Source organism: Rhinoderma darwinii, chromosome 7 (genome assembly GCF_050947455.1).
Source record: "Rhinoderma darwinii isolate aRhiDar2 chromosome 7, aRhiDar2.hap1, whole genome shotgun sequence".
NCBI classification, from domain to species: domain Eukaryota; kingdom Metazoa; phylum Chordata; class Amphibia; order Anura; family Rhinodermatidae; genus Rhinoderma; species Rhinoderma darwinii.
In genome coordinates this window covers 50007218-50031914 of record NC_134693.1, presented here as the reverse complement: position 1 = coordinate 50031914, position 24697 = coordinate 50007218, and the positions used below count along the sequence as shown (strand labels likewise).

Here is a 24697-nt window from a genome sequence, read left to right as displayed (position 1 = left end):
AATTCTAGACTGTTCATGTCTTTGACAGTGGGCAAACTTACAAAATCAGCAATGGATCAAATACTTATTTCCTTCACTGTATCTTGTTTTATACTCCCTGCCTTGGATTGATTCCCTTAATTCAACAAAACTGGACAGCTGGAGAATTTAATCCTTTTTTCTCTACTTATCTCTACATATTGAGGGAGCCTTGACAGCCCTTGCACGGATTTACCAGCTGCAGTCTTTTAACATCTTACAGGCACATCGGGGTGTTGTGCTCCTAGGAAAGCATAACCACTTACTCCCGACCTATTCGTACTATAAACAAGAGATGATGCACGATGTGCGCCGGGTGTTCTTTGTTTCACGCAGGACCCACTGACACTGAACCCGTCAGGTCCACAGAACTGACGGATTCAGGTCTTAACAAAAGATACAGCTGCTCTGTATAAAGAATAAAGAGCAGCTGCATCTCAAAAGGTAAAAAGAATTTGATAAAAAATAATTTGAACATTTCACCAAATACACTGATTGACCTTTTTATTTAATAAAAAAACTCACCTCACGACGCCTGCAGCCATGGATCAGTGAGCGATGGCTCGAATCTCCTTCCTAGGAGACGCCAGCGCTCACTTCCGCTCCGGTCCGCTGTGTCCCGTAGAGTGCGCGCGCACGCTCGTGCCCGGTCTTAAAGGGACAGCGTGCGCACATGTGAACAATCGTCATCATCAACTACTACACATGATTTCCTGGACTATAAGAAGGGTCCTGCCCTTCTGATCCTTGCCTGAGCGTTGTTAGTGTATCCCAAGTCTCTCTTGCAAATAGTCCCTTAGTGTTTTCCCATTCCAATTGTTATCCGTGCCATGTTACCTGTTCCTGTATGCCGTGCTGTTTTCTTGTTCCTGTGCCTACTAGTGTTGGACTCGTGTCTACTGCACCTGCTGTCATTTGCCACGTCCTGTGTCATCTGCTACGTCCAGTGTGATCCGCCACGTCCGGCGCAACGAGCTGCACCTGCTATCATCTGCCACGTCTGGTGTAACCTGCTGAACCACCTCTACCCGTGCGGCAGCCTCGGCCACTGTCTGGACTATTCAGGTACCCTAGTGTGGGACTTTGTATTGCTGGGGTGCTCTGCTGTTTGGCCAGCTGCAACCCCGCTACGGAGGTGCGGCTTATTGGGTTAACATACCCACAGACCGTGACAGTGGAAATATGTCTGACACGGGTGGGGGGGAGGTCCAGGATAAAAAAAAACAGCGCTGGAATCAGGGAGATAATGCAAAACACCAGTGATTGTCTATCCCCTGACTCAAACATCATGTACTCTACATGTGTTTCCACCATCTACTAACCTACCTGAACCTGATTTCTCTATCTCAGTATGTGGTACTACCATAACTTCTGTGCAGCACGTCCGCTATCTTGAGGTTATGTTGTACTCAGATCTTTGCTTTACTCTTCATATTCAATAAAATGCACACTCCTGTCACCTTCACCTCAAAAACATCTCCAGAATCCGCCCTTTTCTTATTGTGGAAACAGCCAAAACTTTCATAGTCATTCTGATTTACTCCCATCTTGACTTGGTCATCTTTCTGACCAACCACTACACCAATGCCTATACCCCGTGCCAGTCACTGCTCTGGTGGCCCATTCCCTTTAGAATAAAATGTAAACTTATAACTGTCATCTACAAAGCTCTCCACAGTGCTGCACCTTCTTACATCTCCTCCCTCATCTCTGTCTACCATCCTACTTGTGCTCTACGTTCTGCCAACGACCTTAGATTAACATCCTTCATAATCGCAACCTCCCACACCCGTCTCCAAGATATTTCTCGTGCCGCACTAGTCCTCTGAAATGTTTTAATCTGGACAATCAGATAAGTGCCCAACATCCATCATTTTAAGCGTGCCCTGAAAACACGTATTTTTAGACAGGCCTGTCAGATTCCCTAATCTGACTCCTTTTCCTTACCTATTACATTAGTCAGTACTCACTCACACCCTAGTGTACATCATGTCCGTGCATACACAAATACTACCTGGTGACCAGCTCAAGCAGCTTTATGTGTACTAACCGTGTTTATAAAAGATGACTGGACCATTGTACTGAACAAGCACTTTATACATTTTATGTCAACCCTACCGTGCAATAATAAAATGGATATTGGTCTACTGATTTGAATAACTACATTTCATAATGTTTGAGCTTAGTTTATGGATACATTTTAAATTCTTATTTATAACATAAGTATGTTTTTTATATTGCCATGTCTATACCAGTATTCTTGCTCCTTCCCCATTATCTTAGCACTTTATAATATTAATAAAAAAGTAAATTTTCTGTATATGGAAAGAATATTGTAAAAACCCACAGAGATGTTCAAATATTTATTTATGCATGAAAGTTGTTACTATCAAGCAAAGACGATAAAATATAGACATTAGATAAAGTCACTTTCAATAGAAATGCGCAGATAATGTTGATTCCGCTCTTCAGGCCTTGGTTTACACTTTTGTGTTGTCTTTGATACTCCAGGTCTGGATCACACATAACGGAGAGGTAAAGAGCAGGAACGTTTGTAGTGTGACCTGTCTAGTTGGAGTTTTCCTGAATTCTTCTAGATGTTCATTCTACAACACTACGATCAACTATTCGGCCTTTTCTTTGTCTATGATAGGTAGGTGAAGGAGCTGCTTTGTATCTCAGCAGCTTCCTTCTATGCGTCTATAGTCAGAAGTTGAAGGAGCTGTTTTCTGTCTTCGCAGCTTCCTTCTGTCTGACCATTGTCGGTAGCTGAAGGAGCTGCTTTGTATCTCAGCAGCTTCCTTCTGTGCGTCTATGGTCAGTAGGAGAATACGTTTTCCATCTCAGCATCTTCCTACTCTCTGACCATTGTTGGTAGGTGAAGGAGCTGCTTTCTTTCTCAGCAGCTTCCTTCAGTTTGTCTATGGGCAGGAGGTAAAGGAGCTGTTTTCTGTCTTAGCAGCTTCCTTCTATCTGCCCATGGTCAGTAGGTGAAGGTGCTGCTTTCTCTTTCAGCAGCTTCCTTCTGTATGTCTATGGTCCTTTGGAGAAGGAGCTGTTTTTTGTCTACGCAGCTTCCTTCTTTGTGACCATTCTCGGTAAGAGAAGGAGCTGCTTTTTCAGCAGCTTCCTTCTGAGTCTACTCTATAGCTGGGGGCGTTCAGTGGTGGAATTTTGGAAAATTTGTCACAATTCGGTAAAGAAGAATTAATTCCATGATGTTGCTGGAATGGGACTGATTTATATCAGCCACTTACTCCTGTAAGAAAACAAAACATGTCTTAGAAACAGCTTTTCATATATACTCTATAGCTGGGGGCGTCTTTATGATGTATAAATAAAGTACTATAGCATTGTTTACTATATTTGGAAGACCCTTTACTTACAAGTAAGTTAAATGTATTAGTTATTACACCCACATCTGGATATTGGACATTATAACGCAAAAATTGTCGCTATGAAAGTGTAGTAAGTGAGGATCTAGACCATAAACGAATATAATGATACGGTTATAGTGTGTATGTGTGTTACTGAGCAATACTAACACTATGGATGTCCCCGGGTGTTATACTTACAAAGTCCCATTGGAATGGTGGGGGAGCCCTGCCGGACTCCACATCACCCCAGTCTATTGAGTGGAAGAATGGGTGCGATCTGATGGAAAATGTTATTGCCAGCCGGCTGCATGGAGTTTTGCAGAGGAGCTGAAAATTGAGAGAGATCATTATATTTATGTCTTATTGATGATAATATTATAAGATTCTGTAGAAGAATATGGGGAAATATGAGATACAGCATTACAATCACTTGCACATCTTATTTAGCACCATCTTCTTCTGGGTAAAAGGTGTTCAACTTTTATGTTCTTCCCAGTCTTATAATCCCCTGCCCCTCTATTGACTCTACTCACCCCTTCTATAAAGTCGATGATAAGCGGGCACATCCCAGGTAGAAATAAAGGGACATCCTCCTCTAGTGACTGATAGTAATCATCCAGCGAGCCATAGCCATTGAACGGCTGATCACCTACGCTCATCGTAAATAAGATGACGCCGAAGGAAAATGAGTCCACCAGATGGTTGTAGCGTTCACCGTTCATCACCTGGTAAAACATCACTTAGTACTAGATCAGCTGAATATGCAGGTGAGGGGAGTTACATACAGAGTGCTATGAGGACTGATCTAAATATCAAGATTACTACTCAGTCCTATTATCTGCGTCATACAGACAGGAATGATCCTTACCTCTGGGGCAACGTAACCAGTAGAGCCTAAAAAGTCATTCACTGTGTCCTCCCCAAACACATTCACTGCTGATAAGCCAAAGTCGGCCATTTTGATGTGTCCGATATCATCTAGGAGGATATTTTCAGGCTTCAGGTCACTGCAGAGAGGAAGAGCAGATACTTATTTTGATGGATAATTTATATTAAAAAAGAAAACTTTAAATAATAGTAAATACAGTTTTTAAAAATTAGGAAAAAAATTATCTCTTTTTGGTAAGACTATAATGAGAAGATCTGTACGATGACAATTACGGCGCCGAAGGTGATATGTTAATGTCTGAAGGTATAAGTTATTACCGATGTATGACGCCATGCTCATGCAGGTATTGGAGTCCGCAGACCATCTCTGCCGCAAACAATCTGTGGAGTAGAAAGTAGAGGATTGATCAGGGGTTACATATATAATCATACAGAGGACACAAAATGATTAAACAGAAGTGTCCTATTCATGTCTTCATCTTCTCCTGTTGTCATTGTCTATTGCTCTAAGACTACAATCTATATGCAGCAGATTTATAAGATCCTCTCTTCTAAGATTCTGCTATAACAAAATTACCTTGTGTTATATATATCAAACGGCATCCATTCCTCCATTAGGTTAAACAGATCTCCTCCAGCCATATAGTCCATTACAATGATGTAATCACTTGGTGTCTCTATAGATGCCCGCATAGATGTTAGGAAGTGGCTTCCAGCGGCAATTTCCAGGACTTCCAGCTCTGCAAAGATTTTGTCCTTGATTTGACTCTTGGCCATGATTTTAACAGCCAGCAGTTCTTCACTGACCGGATCTGATGCCAAGATGACCTGGAGGAGAACCAAAACAGGTCAAACCAAACTGTGATTTATTATAAGGACACGTCTAATGGCTAGAAGTAGTTTATATTTTAACGTTTTGGCTACTTACTTTTCCGTAGTTCCCCTCTCCAAGGTTTTTCTGGAATTTAAGATTGTCAAGGTCAATAGGTATCATCATGTTGACCAATTCTTTGGGGGATGGAGTACGGTTACTGGCATAACCAAGGTCTTCTACTGGCATGACCACTATGTCAGAGCTTGATTTAAGGCTTCCATCTGCTAAGATAAAAAAAGATTCAGTATTAAATGCAGCTCCAAAACTGACTTGAATTCTATTTTTGTATAAAAAATGTAAAAGAAAAGCAAATAATAAAATATATTATATTACTGTATATATGGGCCTCATTTATCAAAACTGTCTAATAGATAAACTGTCCTTGTTGACTATAGCAACAAATCAGAGCTCAGCTTCCATTGCCTAAGCTGCTCTGGCGGAATGAAAGCTGCATTGTGAATTTTGCTATGGGTAACAAGGACAGATTTTCACTATTAAGAGTAGAATCCACCTCATCCCCTCCAGTATTAACCCGTTAGTGACCGCCAATATGCCATTTCACGGCGGCCACCAACGGGCTTTATTCTGATGCATACGCCTTTTCATGCACTGCATCAGAATAAAGCAGCGCTGCCGGGAGCAGTAAAAGCTCCATGCTCTCAGCTATGCTCGAGCGGGTGGATCAAAATCCGCCGATTTAACCCCTTAGATGCGGTGCTAAATAGCAAGTGGTTTTAAGGAAGGAGATTTTGGAAGAAGGGGGCTCCCTCTCTCTCCCCACCAGCACCCTGCGATGCTTAGATGGCTTTTTACAATGACAAGCAATAATACAGAAGTATTGCAGTGCATTATAAAAGCGATCAAATGATCTCATAGTGAAGTCCCCTAGTGGGAGAAATAAAAAACTAAAAAAAAAAGTTTAATAAAGTTAATAATAAATAAATAAAAATCCCAAGGAAAAAAAAAGGAAAAAAGACATATATGTTAGCGCCGCGTCTGTAACAACCCCAACTATAAAGCTATTATGTTATTAAACCCGCTCAGCTAACGCCGTAAAAGAATAAAATAAACAACAATGCCAGAATTGCTATTTTCTGTTCATTCTGCCTTCAAAACAATGTGATAAAAAGTGATCAAAAAGTCGCATGTACTCTAAAATGGTACCAATAATAACTACAAGTTGTCCCACAAAACAAAAAAACCCACATACAGCTACATCGGCAGAAAAATTAAAAAGTTATGGCTCTTCAAATATGGAGACGCAAAACAAATAATTTCGAAAAAACTGTGTTTTTACTTTGCAAAAGTAGTAAAACATGAGAAAACTATATAAATTTGGTAACGTCGCAATCGAAAAGATCCGCTGAATAAAGTTATTATGTTATTTATACCACTTGGTAAACGGCGTAAATTAATGACACAAAAAAGTGTGTCGAAATTGCTGAGTTTTTTTCTATTACCCCCCAAAAAAGTTAATAAAAGTTAATCAATAAATTATATGTACCCAAAATGGTGTTTTTAAAAAATACAACTTGTCCCGCAAAAAACAAGTCCTTATACAGCTATGTTGACGTAAAAATAAAGAAGTTATAGATATTTGAATGCAACGATGGAAAAACGTAAAAAATAGCTTGTCATTAGGGCCTAAAATAGGCTGGTCACTAAGGGGTTAATATACTGAACTATTGCCGTCTTACCTGGTGCTTCTTTTTCAAATGTCCCTTTGGGTTCAGAGGCAATCCGTGTCTCTTGGTTGGGTTTAGTGAAGGAGATGTTTAAAGCCGATGACCTGGATATTCCGAAAGCACCATTTCCATTCACTATTGGTCTTGCATATCTGAGATGTCTCCTACATTGGACAACCCAGTCTCTGCTGTTCTTGATTCTCTTCTGGGTTTCCTCTTTTAGTTGGTTTAGAGACTCTCGGCTTTTAGATCTGGAGAATGGGACACGTCTTGGTGTTTTTTGGAGAACCTCTTTCAGCTCTAACTCTGTGCTAATGATCTTTCTCTGCTTTTGGTGGATTTTGCCTTTGTTTATCCTCCTTCTATCAGCGACCAGTTCTCTGATTTCCTTTCTGGTGTTAAGGATGGTCCTCTGAAGTTCTTCATCAGCAGAGTTTACAGAGTCAGACTTCATCAGGTTCTCGATTTTCCTTTTTTCTGTAAGGATTACATGTCTTTTGATCTTTCTCATTTTCTCCAGATTCTGTCTTTTAGACGCCATTTCTGAGGCGTCAATGTCCAAATCAGTTGGTTGGTTGTCCTTTCGCCCAAAAGCGAACAATAGTTCCTGCTCTTCATTGATTCCTCTCTTCTGTCTCAGAACCCGATCTCTTTGGGTTCTTCTCCTCTTCTGTTCCTCCATTACACAATAGTTTTTTGCTTCGTTTATCATAAAACGCACACTGACTGCCTCACCCTTGGGGGTCTGTAAAGCAGTGATATTCTTCAATGGGTGACAGTGAGATGTAGAACGCGATGATGTCATTAGTCCACTTATGACATTTTTTTTTTTGTCAGGTCACAGCACTAGGAATTTACAGATTACCATGACAAAATTCTTTCTATGATGTAATAGGGTTCTACAAGTTACCATGACATTCTGTGAGGTCACAATACTGGAGTTACACAAAATTTGATATATATATATATGTATATATATATATATATATATATATATATATATATATGTATATACACATATACTGTATATACATACAGTGAAGGAAATAAGTATTTGATCCCTTGCTGATTTTGTAAGTTTGCTCACTGTCAAAGACATGAACAGTCTAGAATTTTTAGGCTAGGTTAATTTTACCAGTGAGAGATAGATTATATAAAAAAAAATAAAAAAATCACATTGTCAAAATTATATATATTTATTTGCATTGTGCACAGAGAAATAAGTATTTGATCCCTTTGGCAAACAAGACTTAATACTTGGTGGCAAAACCCTTGTTGGCAAGCACAGCAGTCAGACATTTTTAGTAGTTGATGATGAGGTTTGCACACATGTTAGATGGGATTTTGGCACACTCCTCTTTGCAGATCATCTGTAAATCATTAAGATTTCGAGGCTGTCGCTTGGCAACTCGGATCTTCAGCTCCCTCCATAAGTTTTCGATGGGATTAAGGTCTGGAGACTGGCTAGGCCACTCCATGACCTAAATGTGCTTCTTTTTGAGCCACTCCTTTGTTGCCTTGGCTGTATGTTTCGGGTCATTGTCGTGCTGGAAGACCAAGCCACGAGCCATTATTAATGTCCTGGTGGAGGGAAGGAGGTTGTCACTCAGGATTTGACGGTACATGGCTCCATCCATTCTCCCATTGATGCGGTGAAGTAGTCCTGTGCCCTTAGCAGAGAAACACCCCCAAAACATAATGTTTCCACCTCCATGCTTGACAGTGGGGACGGTGTTCTTTGGGTCATAGGCAGCATTTCTCTTCCTCCAAACACGGCGAGTTGAGTTAATGCCAAAGAGCTCAATTTTAGTCTCATCTGACCACAGCACCTTCTCCCAATCACTCTCAGAATCATCCAGATGTTCATTTGCAAACTTCAGACGGGCCTGTACATGTGCCTTCTTGAGCAGGGGGACCTTGCGGGCACTGCAGGATTTTAATCCATTACGGCGTAATGTGTTACCAATGGTTTTCTTGGTGACTGTGGTCCCAGCTGCCTTGAGATCATTAACAAGTTCCCCCCGTGTAGTTTTCGGCTGAGCTCTCACCTTCCTCAGGATCAAGGATACCCCACGAGGTGAGATTTTGCATGGAGCCCCAGATCGATGTCGATTGACAGTCATTTTGTATGTCTTCCATTTTCTTACTATTGCACCAACAGTTGTCTCCTCACCCAGTGTCTTACTTATGGTTTTGTAGCCCATTCCAGCCTTGTGCAGGTCTATGATCTTGTCCCTGACATCCTTAGAAATCTCTTTGGTCTTGCCCATGTTGTAGAGGTTAGAGTCAGACTGATTAATTGAGTCTGTGGACAGGAGTCTTTTATACAGGTGACCATTTAAGACAGCTGTCTTTAATGCAGGCACCAAGTTGATTTGGAGCGTGTAACTGTTCTGGAGGAGGCTGAACTCTTAATGGTTGGTAGGGGATCAAATACTTATTTCTCTGTGCACAATGCAAATAAATATATATAATTTTGACAATGTGATTTTCAGTTTTTTTTAAAATATAATCTATCTCTCACTGGTAAAATTAACCTAGCCTAAAAATTCTAGACTGTTCATGACTTTGACAGTGGGCAAACTTACAAAATCAGCAAGGGATCAAATACTTATTTCCTCCACTGTACATATATATATTTAAATATATGTCTTTAAAGATAAATATATATATTTTTATATATATATATATATATATATATATATATATATATATATATATATATATATATATAAGTTTTTAACTAGTGTGTGTTCCTGTTATATTCAAATATAGCTTTAATATTAAAGTCAAATTTCCATGATCAAGCATCCTCGGAATGAGAGGATAATTCATTGGACTCCAGTGCACATACATACAGTGTATGGCCATGGCTTGAGAAAGGTTCCTGTTGAACCGAAACGTTGCTGCTGTTTTGAGGTGAATAGATCCACTTTGCTTTCATCTACCTTGAAGTCCTGGTGCTGTCACTGTGTTCTATGTTTTTCTCTATCTTAAAAAGGGGAATTGATTCATCCCCTGGAGACGAGCACATGGCCTGATTTTCTGCTATTGTGGAGTGCTGTGTTCATCTATTGCCGGACTGTGTATATATATATATATATATATATATATATATATATATATATATATAAGTTTTTAACTAGTGTGTGTTCCTGTTATGTTAAAATATAGCTTTAATATTATAAGTCAAATTTCCATGATCAAGCATCCTCGGAATGAGAGGATAATTCATTGGAATCCAGTGCACATACATACAGTGTATACATACACACCTACAGTATGTATATATACTTATTGAGAGCCTTGAGGAATATGCATGCACTGATGTGCTGATACTAGAGAGCTAGGACATGTTTTTTAATGCCAGATTTTATACTGGATACTTCTTTGGTAACTTCTGATTAGTAGTCCCGCTGTGATAGACTAAAGATTAATCGGGCAGCTAGCTAAAACCCGCGCCGTTAATACATTATGGTGCAGGTTTTAATGACCCGGACTGTCGGACGTATATAAACAGCCGGCGGTCGGGAACCGGTTTAAGGGGTTTTCCCTTTAGAGACATTTATGACATATCCACAGGATATGTCATAAATGTCAGATAGATGCGAGTCCCACCTCTGGGACCCGCACCTATCTCTATAATAGGACCCCCTAAACCCCGTTCTACAGCTCTGTGTTGTAGCTGAAAAGTGTGTTTTCCGACCATGAATTATGGAAACAGCATAGCTTGCTGAGTAGTGAATGGCAGTTACGGAAGCAGAGTAGCATGTGAGTTACGCTGTTTCCGTAACTACCATTCAGTTCTATGGAAATGACAGATACAATAAAGCAGCCGCAGACTAGCATTAACAGGATGGGAAGGGCCATTGTTTTTGGGCTTTCCCAACCTAACAATACCAGCCTGCAGCCGCACCAGTACCCGACCATCACTTCAGATGGTCGGGTACTGGATTGTACCCAGCTCTTCGCAGCACCCTTGGTGGCGGTGGGTACCGGGGTTATAATGGGGGTTAGTGCTAGCCTCTTCACCGGCTAACACTAAGCTTCTGCCTTAGTAATGGACGCTGTCTATCAGACAGCCCCCAATACTAAGCCAGCAGTAATGAAGTTAAAAAAAACACCAACACAGAAAAAAATATTTTATTAAAATAAAAACCTCCATACAACCCTCGTTAACCATTTTATTAAAAATAAAAACGCCGTCATCGTCGTAGTCCTCGAATACCGAACCTGTAAAAAAAAATACAGTTTTAAGCTGTCATTGGTTAGTTTACATGACATGGTCCCAGGTTACCTCAGTTCATTGGCCTACTGTTAAAAGTAGGACAATGTACTGATGTAACGGCGGGGTGTAATTTGCTCCAGTCGGGAAGGGGGACCACTGCAGGAGTGTTTTTTTTCTCTAACAAACAATAAACTGTGACATGATCAATAATAGGGGGAATGGGACCCAGTGTTCATGTGGGGGGCAGGGGAGGGAATGATAATGGGGTAGCTCTGAGAATTTTTTTTAGGGTAAGTTCACACATAGCGTAAACACTGCAGATTTTCTGCAACTGATTTCATTGCGAAAAATCTGCAGTGTAATACAGCAGCAACAAAGTGGATGAGATTTGAACAAATCTAATACACACGCTGCATAAATAACCCACCGAAAAAATGTTCATAAATTTACCTGCGGTGCGTTTTTTTTATCTGCAGCATGTCAATTTATGCTGCAGGATTGCTGGTTCTCTGTTGCAGGTTTTCCCCATTGAATTCATTGGGGAAGTAAAACCTGCAACAATTAGCACATGTAGCGATTTTTGCGGCAGAAAAGCTGCGTTATCGGTGGTGTCCGCATTAAAAGTGCCTAGGGCAGCAAGAACTCCAAATACGGCCCTGGACGCATGGCTATACTAACACTAGGGGAGATTCTTCCATCAATAACTCCCTTTTTACGGTTCATGAAGTGTCACCCACCAATCCTAAATCCCCTATACAATTTACTGAACCCCCCCCCCTATAAACTTGGCCCACAGCCCCTCCCTAAAACAGAAAAAACGACATAGAGGCAACAGAGGAGGAAAAAAGAAAAAAAGAATAACCTCACCGACCCCTGAAATACAGATTCCTATTTTTAATCTTTGACAATACCCATTAAAAACAAAAGAATCATCACTATTGCAAAAAGGCCTCTCTTTTTGCCCCAATACGTCTGCCAGAGAGTTTGATCTCTTCCTTGACCTACATAGATACACACGAAAACTTACTTTTAAAAATAAATTTCCAAATATCAGCATCCAAACCTCACACCACCACCACCATGGATCCCATTCATAGGGATCCATTCAGTCACACCAATTTAAAATCTCCCTCAAAATTCTATCCCACAGAAAACCAAGGAACTTTCATTACAATATTTCACCATTTAGTAGCCAAAGATCTTAATGGAAACAGCGCTGATCTCCTCCAAGGACAATTTAACCACACAAGAACACAAAGCCATCCACAGCCTAAAAAACAATGACAAAATCGTCATACTGTCGGCTGACAAAGGGGGCGGCACCGTCATTCAGGATATAACTGATTATGAAAAGGAGGCATTTTATCGGATGCCACCTACTATACTCCACTCAGCAGCAACCCTAGTGCAACAATAACCGAGGAACTCAAGACACTCATTAATACAGCCCACACACAGTCTATTTTAAACAAACAAGAGAAAAATTACCTCCTTCCGCGAAACACACAAACCCCTTTTTTCTACCATCTTCCAAAGATCCACAAATCCCTCACTGACCCGCCAGGCAGACCGATCATCTCAGGCGTCCACTCACCAACTTGCCATCTGTCCCACTATTTAGATCTCCTTATTCAGAAATATGTCACCAACCTCCTCAGTTTCCTTAACCACTTTCTGACCAGAAGCTTTACTCCCCTTCCCAACCAGGAATTTTCACGTTTTAGCCATGTGCCAATATAAAACCAAATGTTTGTTCTATTACTTTTCCAACCTACATGTATTTGGTCTTGTTTTTCTCAGAACATATTTGGCTTCCATGTTGGGTAAAATAATAATGGATATATTTTACTTTTTTAAATATGAAAAGAAAAATGGAAACAAAATGGGAAAGAAAGTGAATAGGTGATGTTTTTGACATCTGGTGCATGCCATTGGGTAAATACACCTGAATACATATTTGGCAACTTCTGCCGTCTAGTGATACTCAATGTGTGTGCATTTCTTACACGCTGGACGCAAGGTGGAGCTTACAATGAATGTTACAAACTGGATTTTGGAGAGAACGATTTCCAAAGCTGGTTTGCTGACGCCATACGACCATTACAGATGTTGTGAATTACCATAACACCGTTAAAGGTGTTGTCCCGACACCAAAAAATTAGGCCTATCCTCAGGCCATCAATATGTGATTGGTCGAGGGCCATCTGCCGTCACCCTCGCTGATCAGCTCTTTTGAGGGGGCCGCAGCGCTCGTACAAACGCTCCTTCCTTTTAATTTCCTTTACTGCTCACACTGTGAATCGCCGACACGCTTGTAGCGGTGATTAACAGCATTACCGCCTTTTCCCATTCACTTCAATGGGAGAATGCTGTAATACTGTGAACCGCCACTACAAGTGTGTCATCGATTCATAGTGTTAGCAGTGACAGGAATGAAGGGAAAGCCGCTCTCGTATGAGCGCTGCGACCCCTTCAAAACAGCGAATCGGCAGGGTGGCAATAGTCGGACCCCCACCGATCACATATTGATGGCCTATCCTGAAGATAGGACATGAATTTCTTGGGACTGGAAAACCCCTTTAACACCCCCAAAATGACTCTTTTTAGGAAATTAGACCTCCAAAGTATTCATTTAACAACATATCAAAGATTTTAAAATCTGCAGTGTAAAATGATGACTCAGCTTATGACAGTCATAAAAGTCATATCCACTATAAACAGCCCAACCAGGAAATGCTGCTGCTTCGTGGCTGTAGATACAGATAGGAGAGAGAGAGGACGTCAGAAAGAGAGTGAGATATAGTAAAATACAGAATACAGATAGATAGTGGATTAGTGTCAGTGAGTGTGTTTCATACTGAGGAGAAGAGAATAGATAGCTAGATTTACAATAATTTGATGGAGAGATAGATTTCAGAGAGCGATAAGAATCAGTCAGTGTCAGTGTGTAAGTTAGGCAGACACAGGTGGCTATTGCTGTGAGTGAGTGCTGCTGCAAATATACAATTCTTACATTAATTTGTGAATCACTAATCTTCATCACATCATTAACATATTTTCTTCATTAATAATTATCCTGGTGCTGATAGTGTGCCGCTGCCTTCTGAAACGTACGTGACCTTATTAATTGTTCTTCATATATCTAATTGCTAATAATAGTGCCACCAAAAAGTGGTATATTGTTCTGCTTCAAGCATTTATACAGCGCTGTTTTACTTTAGTCTGTGTCAAAGTGAATTATTTTTTTTTCAATAAATAGATTTTCATTTAAATTTCAATCCTGGAGGTGATAGCGTGCCACTGCCTACTCATACAGACGTCACGAACGTGACATCACTCATTGTTTTGCATATATAATTGCTAATAATAGTGCCGCCAAAAATGTGTATTATTCTGCATCAAACAGTAATATAATGCCGTTAAACATCAGCCTGTGCCCAAGTTTTCTTCAAATAAATTGATTTTAAATTTACATCCTGTTGCTGTAGCGTGATACTGCTGATACTAGTCAACAATAACAGTAGTAACAAGCAGCAAGTCAGTGCACTTTTAGTAGATAGACAGTGATAATTCTAAATTTTCTTGATAAATATAGGCCTTGTGGTCAGAATAACTAGCGCAGGCTCAGTGGTGCCTGATTCAAAATTAAAATGTCTGGTAAAAGACAAAGTGACAATAGATGGGGTAATCTAAGAGGAAACACATGTGCCACGTCATCCGCCAGTAAGAACATGGGCGGTAATTGCAGGCCACATTTGTCCGTCGTCTCCGGTAGGTTAGGTGTATTATTGTGGAGGAAGCAGATGACATTGTGGACTGAATTGCTTACTCATCATCTTAATCACAGCAGGATGATGTTACCTCTGACAGTTGCAATCGGGGCAAATGTAGAAGTGTGAATCAAGAGGGGGCAAGGAACCCATAACATATCACAGTTTAACCCCTTAGTAACCTGCCTATGCCCTAATGACCAAGCAATTTTTTTTGTTTTTCTATAGTTGCATTCAAAGACCTATAACTTTTTTATTCATCCGTCGGCATAGTTTGTGGTATTCGTTGTACTTTTTAATGGCACCTTTTTGGGGTGCATATAATTTTTTGATTAACTTTTTATTAACTTTTTTTAGGGGGAATAGAAAAAAATCCTGAAATTCCTCCATTGTTCTATGCGTTTTAAATTCACGCCATTCACTATGCGGCATCAATATCACTTTACGTTTATTCTATGGGTCGGTGCGATTACGGCGATACCACATATGTATAGGTTTTTTATGTTTTATGACTTTTGCACAATAAAAACTCTTTTAAACTAAAAGTATTTGCTTTTTGCATCGTTGCTTTCCAAGAGCCGTAATTTTTTATTTTTCCGTCAATGTAGTGATATGAGGGCTTGTTTTTTGCGTGGGCAGACGTAGTTTTGATTGGTACTGTATTGGGGAACATGAGACTTATTGATTAACTTTTATTATGACTTTTTTCGGGGGGCAATGGAATAAAATAGCTATTTCACTAATGTTTTTTGCGGTTTTATTTACGGTGTTCCTCTTGCAGTTTAATTACATATTAACTTTATTGTTTGGGTCATTACGATCGCGGTGATACCATATTTGTGTCGTTTTATTTATTTTTTACACTTTTACTAAATAAAATCACTTTTACTGTAATTTTTATTAAGAATTTTTATTTCACATTTATTACTTATTTTATTAGTCTCACTAGGGGACTTCAATTGTGCGATCTTTAGATCGCAGATATAATACTTTGGTATACTTAGTACACCAGAGCATTATTGCCTGTCAGTGTAAATCTGACAGGTAATCTATTAGGCATATGCCTAATAGGCATATGCCCTGGGCAGACCTGGGGGTCTTTATCAGGCCCCCGGCTGCCATGACACCCCATTGGAGGCCCGTGTTTGCATTTGCGGGCCGCTGATGGGTGAGAGAGGGAGATCCCTCCCTCTGTAAATGATTTAAATGCCGCAGTCACTATTGCCACGGTCATCAGACAGCCAAGCTCTGGCTCCAGCCTGCAAAGGACACTCGTGCAGGACTTAGACAGGTCTGCCGTGAAAAGGCGACAGCCTAGCCTAAGGCCCCTTAGTGAAAAGGTGTATTGGTGGTTACTAAGGGGTTAATAAAAGTGGCGGGGATGATGACTATGATGATGATGATTGTGTGTTGGACAGGACCTGGGAAGTAGATCAGGGTGACGAGGAGGTGATGACATCATAGGAGGAGGGTGGTAGCAGCAATAAAAGCGGAACCGACGTATGGCCAGAAATCAAAGCCTGCAAAAGGGCAAATGTCAGCTCCGGAGAAGGTGAAGCTGCTGCTGCTGTTAGTGTAGGCTCAAAAGCCGTCAGACCTAAGGCAAGATCAGGTGGTGATGATGGTGCTGGTGGCAGAAATGTTGCGAGCGTTGCTGGTGGCGGCTTTGTGCGGACATCTCCCGTGTGGGAATTTTTCTTTACATTGCCAGCCGACAAAACCATTGCAGTTTGCAAGTTCTGCGGGCAGAGAATAAGATGTGGGCGTAGAGGAACAAATGTAGGAACTACGGCTCCCCTTCAGCACATGAAGTGGCATCACCTGCTGACATGTAAAAATCAAACTGGCCAGCAATGCGAGCAACACCGTCCTCCTCCTCCTCCTTCTCCTTCCCGTCATCATTGTAGTAGCCAGGCCACACCCATAGGTAGTACACGGTCATTGTTGTTGTTATCATCACCATCAACATCATCTACTGAGCCTCCTCTGTTTTCTCCTCCTTCTTCTCCATTCATGCATAAGGGACTGTTTGGGCAGGAAACAACAATAAACAACTAGTAATCTGTTTGTGTGCCAACTGAACTTCCATCTGGCCAAGTTGCTGCCGGTGCAGTTGCTGCCTTACGACTTCGTAGATTCCACTGCCTATACGCAACTGACGCTCAGCTTTGATGAAGGATACTGCTCTTTGGAATTGTCACTGTGCAAGGTGCACCCCTCCACTGACATGTGGAGCAGCAATTGAGGCCAGAGGCAGTACATGTCTTTCACGGCCCGCTGAGTCAATGTTTCGCGTGGCAGTGGCGACAATGCACCACCGCAACAAGGCCAGGAGCTAGTGACACTTTCAGGATTATGCAGGTCTCGTTCCGACACCAAGAACTTATCCACCTCATTTGTATATAAACACCGGCAGGCATCTGACCCCAAAAAAGGGATAATTTTTGGACCGCTTTTTAAAATGCAATTGCCTTCTCCAGGGGCGGACATACCGCATGTGCAGCCGGTGCAGCTGCACAAGGGCCCCGCGTGGGAAGGGGGCCCGTTCAGTGGCGTAACTACCACAGTAGCAGCCGTAGCAGCTGCTACGGGGCCCGCGGCATGGGGGGGCCCGTGTCGCCCTGACAGGCACATTACATTTTATGTACCAGGCCTGGCGGCACGGGCCCCCTCATGCCTAGTAGCATCACAACACTAGGCATGAGGGGAGGGAGGGGGCGGGGGCCCGGTGATAGCCGCCACACTGCACTACCAATCGGGAGGGAGGGGGCGGGTGCCCGGGCCCGGTGATAGCCGCTACACTGCACTGCCAATCTGGCACAGATGAATAGGACAGGACGGCGATGCTGGTGGTAGGAGGAGCGCTCAGGCAGGGGAGAGGACAGGGGGCGGTGCGACGTAAGACTTCGGGCGGCTGGACAGTACAGTCAGGACTGCCGGAGAACTCATAGGATGAGCGGAGGACAGACACAGGACGAGTGGAGGACGTGCAGACTGCAGAGGACAGGTAGATGAAGTTAAAAAGTTCATGTCAGAAGGGAGAAGTTTTTATGTAGAAAAATCTGCCTCATAATTCCTTCCGGAATTTTGAGGCATATTTTGACCTGCCGGTAGAACACTTCCCGCGTTTTTCATTGCGTTTTTTTGTGGCGTTTTTCGGCCATCGGGCCGTGGGCAGGGAAACGCAGCAAAAAACGCATTTTCTGCCTGCCATTGTTGTCAATGGGAAGTCAGAGACAGAAACGCCCGAAGAAAGGGCATTGCGCTTCTTTTTCCCGCATGCGGTTTTTACTGCTCGCAGGAAAAATTTCATGGATTTCAATGGGAGGCACTTTCTGACGTTTTTCGCGAAAAAAACCTCAGTGTGAACTCCCCCTAACACAGGGGCGTAACTACTGCTATAGCAGCCGTAGCGGCTGCTACGGGGCCGCGGCATGAGGGGGCCCGCGTCACCTGCCGGCACGGGCCCCCACCTTGGCCGGAATCTCCGCTAGCTGCCGCTATGGCTGCTACAGCGCGATGCCACGGAACACTACGGCAGAGCAGGGAGTATCTCCCCGCTCTGCCATTAAACATAAGACATGTATCCCCTATCCACAGGATAGGGGATACGTGTGTGATCGCTGGCATTGATAGGGAGAACGGGGGACTGAAAGTCCCCTGAAGTTCTCCATCACAAACCTCGGACTTCCGGGGTCTGTGTCGGCAGCTCCGTAGAAATGAATGGAGCGCCGGTCACACTTGAGCTGCGCAGACACCGGAAGTCAGAGGTGAGTGATGGAGAACTTCGGGGGACTTTCGGTCCCCCGCTCTCCCTATCAATGCCAGCGATCACACATGTATCCCCTATCCTGTGGATAGGGGATACATGTCTTTTGTCTTTTCACACTGTAGGTCGCATTTTTTTGAGTGATTGGGGGTGTATGGCGTTCCCTACAGGGGGGGGGCTGTATAGCGTTCCCTACAGGGGGGGGCTGTAAGGCGTTCCCTACAGGGGGGGCTGTATAGCGTTCCCTACAGGGGGGGCTGTATAGCGTTCCCTACAGGGGGGTCTGTATGGCGTTCCCTAAAGGGGGGTCTGTATGGCGTTCCCTACAGGGGGGGGCTGTATGACTTTCCCTACAGACCCCCCCTGTAGGGAACGCCATACAGAACCCCTGTAGATAACGCCATACAGACCCCACTGTAGATAACGCCATAAAGTCCCCCCTGTAGATAACACCATACAGCCCCCTGTAGATAACGCCATACAGCCCCCCTGTAGATAACGCCATACAGCCCCCTCTGTAGATAGCGCCATACAGTCCCCCCTGTAGATAGCGCCATACAGTCCCCCCTGTAGATAGCGCCATACAGTCCCCCCTGTAGATAGCGCCATACAGTCCCCCCTGTAGATAGCGCCATACAGTCCCCCCTGTAGATAACGCCATACAGCCGGAGGAGGTGAGTATAGGTTTTTCATTTTCTTTGCCCACATTTAGGGACTTAGTTTAGATAAGAATTTAACCCGGAAAAAAATGTGTTACTTGTGTTCTAAACTGGTAATAAAATGTACAATATAAATCTTCCTTCATAATTTTTATTAGTAAGGTTTATTTTTATATGCATATATATGTTTAGGTAACTTTGTCGGTATTGGGGGGGGGGCGGGGGGGCCCTGGCACATTATCTGCACAGGGGCCTTTTGCAGTCTGTGTCCGCCACTGGCCTTCTCCTTTGGTCAATCAACACTGAAGTCCCAGCAAAGTACTGAAACTATATCGAAAACTATGCAAATTCATGCTATTCAAAAACCTCTTACAACAACAGAAATAGAGAGACGATGTACTTGTGTGGGTCCAGGGCACTATGCTATTTGTTGCATCACTTGATGTTCTAAAATTAGTCCATGATTCTAAGCTGGCTGGACATTTAGGCATTAAAAAGACTTAAGATCTTCTTTCCCATTCCTTTTGGTATCCAAAAATATGGTTCTTCATGTATGATTTGTGCTTAAAATAAAACTCCACATTCTTCCCCTTTATAGGTCGCCGTGAAGTGGCAAGTGGGCTTACACAATTTGATCAAAATTTTAACAAAGAACCTCGTTCATGTCTATAAATTTATCAATGTATTACAAGTGGATGTGCGGTCCATGTCTAGTCTATCATATTGAAATTCTTACCCTTCAGATTTGCCACGGCTACTCCCCATTCCATGTTTCAGCAAGTGTATTCCGAATCTGATAAAAACCCTCAATAAATAAAAGTTTATTCAACCTGTGATACTCTTACAGATGATACCCAGCAAAGCTGAAAATAGAAAGACATCTTCGATAGCAGATTTGTTGCCTTTACTGAAATAGTTAATGTACTTTAAATAGTCATTACATCCATTTCTATTTCTGATAGTGATGTATGAACTTGTGGTCCAGTTAAATTGTCACTGGTGTATATAACACTAACCAGCAACTCCCGCCATAATACACTTGTCCTCCTCCGCACAAGGCCCTATAATTTTCCTGTTTGCCCCGTCACCTGAGATCATCGCTTCTTTCTATGGGCCACTAGAAAATGTTTAGACATTTTTGTTTTGTTAACAGGAAAATTACTCTTCTTGGATAGAAATCGTATTGAAGAAACTACAGTCATTATGTGTGGAGACTCTGGGCTCCCTGTAATAACTGCATGCCATTTTTGTATTATGTAAAATTGCAAAGAGAGCATATATTAGTGTCAGTCTGTCAAAAGGGGTTGCATTTTAGATTGGCTGTTCTGCTCACTAAATACCATTCATTTTGCTTTCATATCATTTCACGCTTGCTGACATCCCATCCTTGATGCTGAAGCTTTGTCCTGTTGCGTCCATAATTGATAAAGCAGCCATAAGGACTCGGAAGAAATCAAAATGTTTACTCTTCTACTGCATATTCAATGATTCTATGCTTTTGTTTTTGCTTTTTTCTCTGTGAATTTAATCCATTGCCAGAAGCTTTGATTCACAACAGACGGTTATTTTTTTTTTATTATGTTCATAGTTCACACACATTCTTCATAAATGCCTTGTTAACAATACTATAGATCAGGGGTGGGGAACCTTTTTACTGCCAAGGACCATTTGGATAATTATAACATCAAAATTATCAACTTAAAAATGAGCCTGCTATATTTGGTCAAACACGTAATTAACTCACCCCTAATGTGATGGCTGGATGTGCTTCTCTTTGGTGGGGTGTATTATGTTAGCCGGTAATAATGTTGCTACTGTGTCGATCAGTCTGGAGCACAGTCGACTCTTTGCAATGGTACGTTTTGAAAAGAACTGCTTGCAGCAGTAATTTGTTCCGACTTGCTTACTTAAAGGGGTTTTCCCATCAGGGACATTTATAACCTATCCACAGGATAGGTCATAAATGTCAGATAGATGCAGGTTCCACCTCTTTGACCCGCACCTATCTCTAGAACGGGGCCCCCTTAACTCCGTTCTGCCTCTCTGTGTTCCAGCTGATTTCCAACCATGAAGAAGAAAACATCTTAGCTACGCTATTTCCGTAATAGCGAATGGCAGTGACGGAAGCAGCATAGCAGGCGAGTTGCGCTGTTTCCGTAACTACCATTCGGTTCTATGGGACTTTACAGAAACAGCGTAGCTCAGCGAGCTACGCTGTTTTCTTCTTCATGGTCAGAAATCACAAGCTTCAGCCACAACACAAAGAGGTAGAATGGGGTTTAGGGGGCCGCGTTCTAGAGATAGACCTGGGACCCGCACCGAACTGACATTTATGACATATCCTGTGTATATATCATGAATGTCCTAGATGGGAAAACCTTTAAGTCACCTGACCTCACTTCATGTGTTTCAGGTTCTATGTCTACACTACAGATACATTTCTGCATTTAGGCCTCAGCTAAGTTACTAAATTTTAGGTCAGGAGCAGGAGGAGGGCAGATGGAGCCAAGTGCTGTCATTCACTACTAGTGAATGAGGTCAGTGCATGCCGGCCTGGGAGTGGACCAGGCCAGTCAGCTGACCTGAGTCACCTGACCTCACTCAGACCGCCAGCATACTTGGCTCCAGAGCCAAGCAAGGAATGACACGGCGGCAGCGGCGGTCAGAGTGAGGTCGGTGCATGCTGTGATGGGAATGGATCAGTCCAGTCACTGACGTGGTGTCTGGACTGTGCCAGCCCAGGAGTGGACCAGTCCGTTCACCTGACCTGAGTCACCTGATCTCACGTCAGTGATGTGAGGTCAGGTGACTCAGTTCAGCTGACCAGACTGGTCCACTCTCGTGCCAGCCCGCACCAACCTCACTAAGACTGCCGCTATACTTGGCTACGGAGCCAAGTAGCAAATGACGCGGCGGCAGCTCAGTCTGAGTGAGGTCGGGCTAGGCCAAATGTTCTCACGGGCCTTGTATGGTCCACGCCTGGACGTGCCCCACCCCTGCTGAAGGTCATCCAAGTCACATGTTCAGTTTGTGTTTAAGGTTCATATATTGTATTGATTAAAATTCCCGTGTCATGTGATTTCTTCTCGGGGTTATTTTTGACTCAGATCTTTCCTTTACTCCTCACATACAATCACTTTCAAGTTCCTGTCATTTTCACCTCAAAAACATCTCCAGAATATGCCCTTTTCTTACGGAGGAAACCGCCAAAACTCTCATTGTTGCTCTGATTCACTCTCGTCTTGACTACTGTAACTCATTACTAGTCGGTCTTCCCCTCACTAAACTCTCCCCTCTCCAATCTATCCTCAATGCAGCAGCCAGGCTCATCTTTATGACCAACCGCTACACCAACGCCTCTAATCTGTGCCAGTCACTGCACTGGTTGCCCATCCCCTTCCGAATAAAATTCAAACTTATTACTCTCACCCACAAAGCTCTCCACAGTGCTGCACCTCCTTACATCTCCTCCCTCATCTCTGTCTACCACCCTACTCTGGGTCTACGTTCTGCCAACGACTTTAGATTAAAATTCTCCATAATCCGAACCTCCCACTCCCGTCTCCAAGATTTCTCTCGTGCTGCACCCGTCCTCTGGAATGCGCTACCCCAGATAATCCAATTAATTCCCAATATCCACAGTTTTAAATGTGCCCTGAAAACACATCTATTTAGACAGGCCTATAACATTCCCTAATCTGACTCCTTTCCATGGCCCTCCTTTTAGATTAGTCATCAGAATAAGATTCCCTCACACTCCTTCTCTTCATGTCCGTCATACACGGATACTGGCTGGTGACCGGCTCATGCAGCTTTATGTTACCACCGCATGTGTATAAAAATGGCAGGACCATTGTACAGAACAAACACTGTTACACTTTGTGTCTCCCTTATTTCCTCATAGATTGTAAGCTCTTTTGAGCAGGGTCCTCACTCCCCAGGTTTGAATTGTAAATGAACTTTGTCACTATGTAATGTCTGATATTGTTTGTTTCATGTCCCCTCTAAATTGTAAAGTGCTGCGTAATATGTTGGCGCTATATAAATAAAGATTATTATTATTATTATTATTATTATTATTATTATTATTACATCCTAATCGGTGGTATTGGATGTCAGACCCAACTAAACACACATTGATTGTCTATAACAAGACTATAATAAGACTATGCCATAATTGTTATTCCCTGAAAAAAACTTTATCTCTGATTGTATGAAGGAAATCATTTGGATTTAGAGCTGCGTAACAGGAAAATGGAGCCCGTATATAGATCTATTATTACATTAATCAGAACAGAATTTTTAACCAATTTAGATTTTACAGAAAATGATAGATACACTTTGAATACAAAAAAAAGAAAAGAATGGAGATATGGAGAGTGTATTTTGTTTTCTTTTTCTTTTTAGTGGGCATAATATTATTTAGCAGTATAATATTGTTTTGGCCACTCAAGAGCTAAGATCAAGAGATCTTTCCACATCCCCCTCAAAATCTAAGCACGCAAACGAATAAACATAAATATGAATATATGAAGAATTCTGTTTCTTCCCTTTTACTGTCTTATCTCTTGGGTCTTTATGTTTCTTGCCGGGACAGTCAATGGCAGGACAAGGTCAACATGTAATAACAAGAGGAGACTGTACACTAACAGCCCTATTACATGGGCCAACGATCAAGCAAACAAGTGTTTATATGAACCCTCGTGTCCCGATCATTGCCCTGTGTAAACAGGGTAATGATCACAACGAGCAAACACTCGTTCATTGGCTGATCTGCTCTTTTATGCAGCATTAAAAATCATTGTTGTCGGCAGCACATCTCCCTGTGTAAACATGATGACAATGTATGGTGACGAGCGATCGTAGTAACAAGTGCTCATCCCCATACATACCCAATCATTGCTCCTTGTGAAAGGAGCAAACGAGCGCCGATCAACCAGCTGTCTCGTTGATCGCGCCTGTTTTGACGGCCCATATTGGGCCGTGTAATAGGACCTTAACTCTTACTCAGAGTCTGACTAAAACTTATTGTATTAAGTGTATATTCAGGGTGATTATGATGTGAAAGATTTACTGTTTACAATACTCTTGACACAGCTGAAATTTCCGTTTTAGAAGTGAATACATTAGAAAAGCTTTAATATATTAATGTATTTCTACCATGAGAAAACTTCATAACAGTAGTTTAAAAATCATCCTATGATGTACTGGGGAAGATTAATATCTTATCTATTTCATGCTTACTTTCTTGCAGAATGCACATATAAAACTAGGAAAATATTATTTTCTTAAAAAAACCAAAAAAACAAATGGGTGACTTTTATTAATTATGGCACACGATGCTGGTGGTTTGCCAGTATCTCTAATCCTTGCAACATGTGTCCTATTAAGTAACAGGGTGCACTACCTGTTGATGAATCTAGTTATAG

General features: G+C 42.1%; 2 protein-coding genes across 2 annotated transcripts; both read right to left on the bottom strand.

The window, feature by feature from the left end:
- Positions 1-2449: 2449 nt before the first annotated feature.
- On the bottom strand, positions 2450-4394 carry LOC142657177 (protein kinase C delta type-like). Its single transcript, XM_075832229.1, has 4 exons — positions 4264-4394; positions 3929-4120; positions 3594-3722; positions 2450-3277 (listed from the first exon to the last, which is right to left on the bottom strand). The coding sequence occupies exons 1-4, from the start codon at positions 4351-4353 to the stop codon at positions 3272-3274; spliced, it is 417 nt and encodes a 138-aa protein (XP_075688344.1). The 5' UTR covers positions 4354-4394; the 3' UTR covers positions 2450-3271.
- Positions 4395-4597: 203 nt separating this feature from the next.
- On the bottom strand, positions 4598-7647 carry LOC142657452 (uncharacterized). The gene is made up of 4 exons (XM_075832482.1): positions 6855-7647; positions 5212-5381; positions 4861-5111; positions 4598-4664 (listed from the first exon to the last, which is right to left on the bottom strand). The coding sequence occupies exons 1-4, from the start codon at positions 7645-7647 to the stop codon at positions 4598-4600; spliced, it is 1281 nt and encodes a 426-aa protein (XP_075688597.1).
- Positions 7648-24697: the final 17050 nt, after the last annotated feature.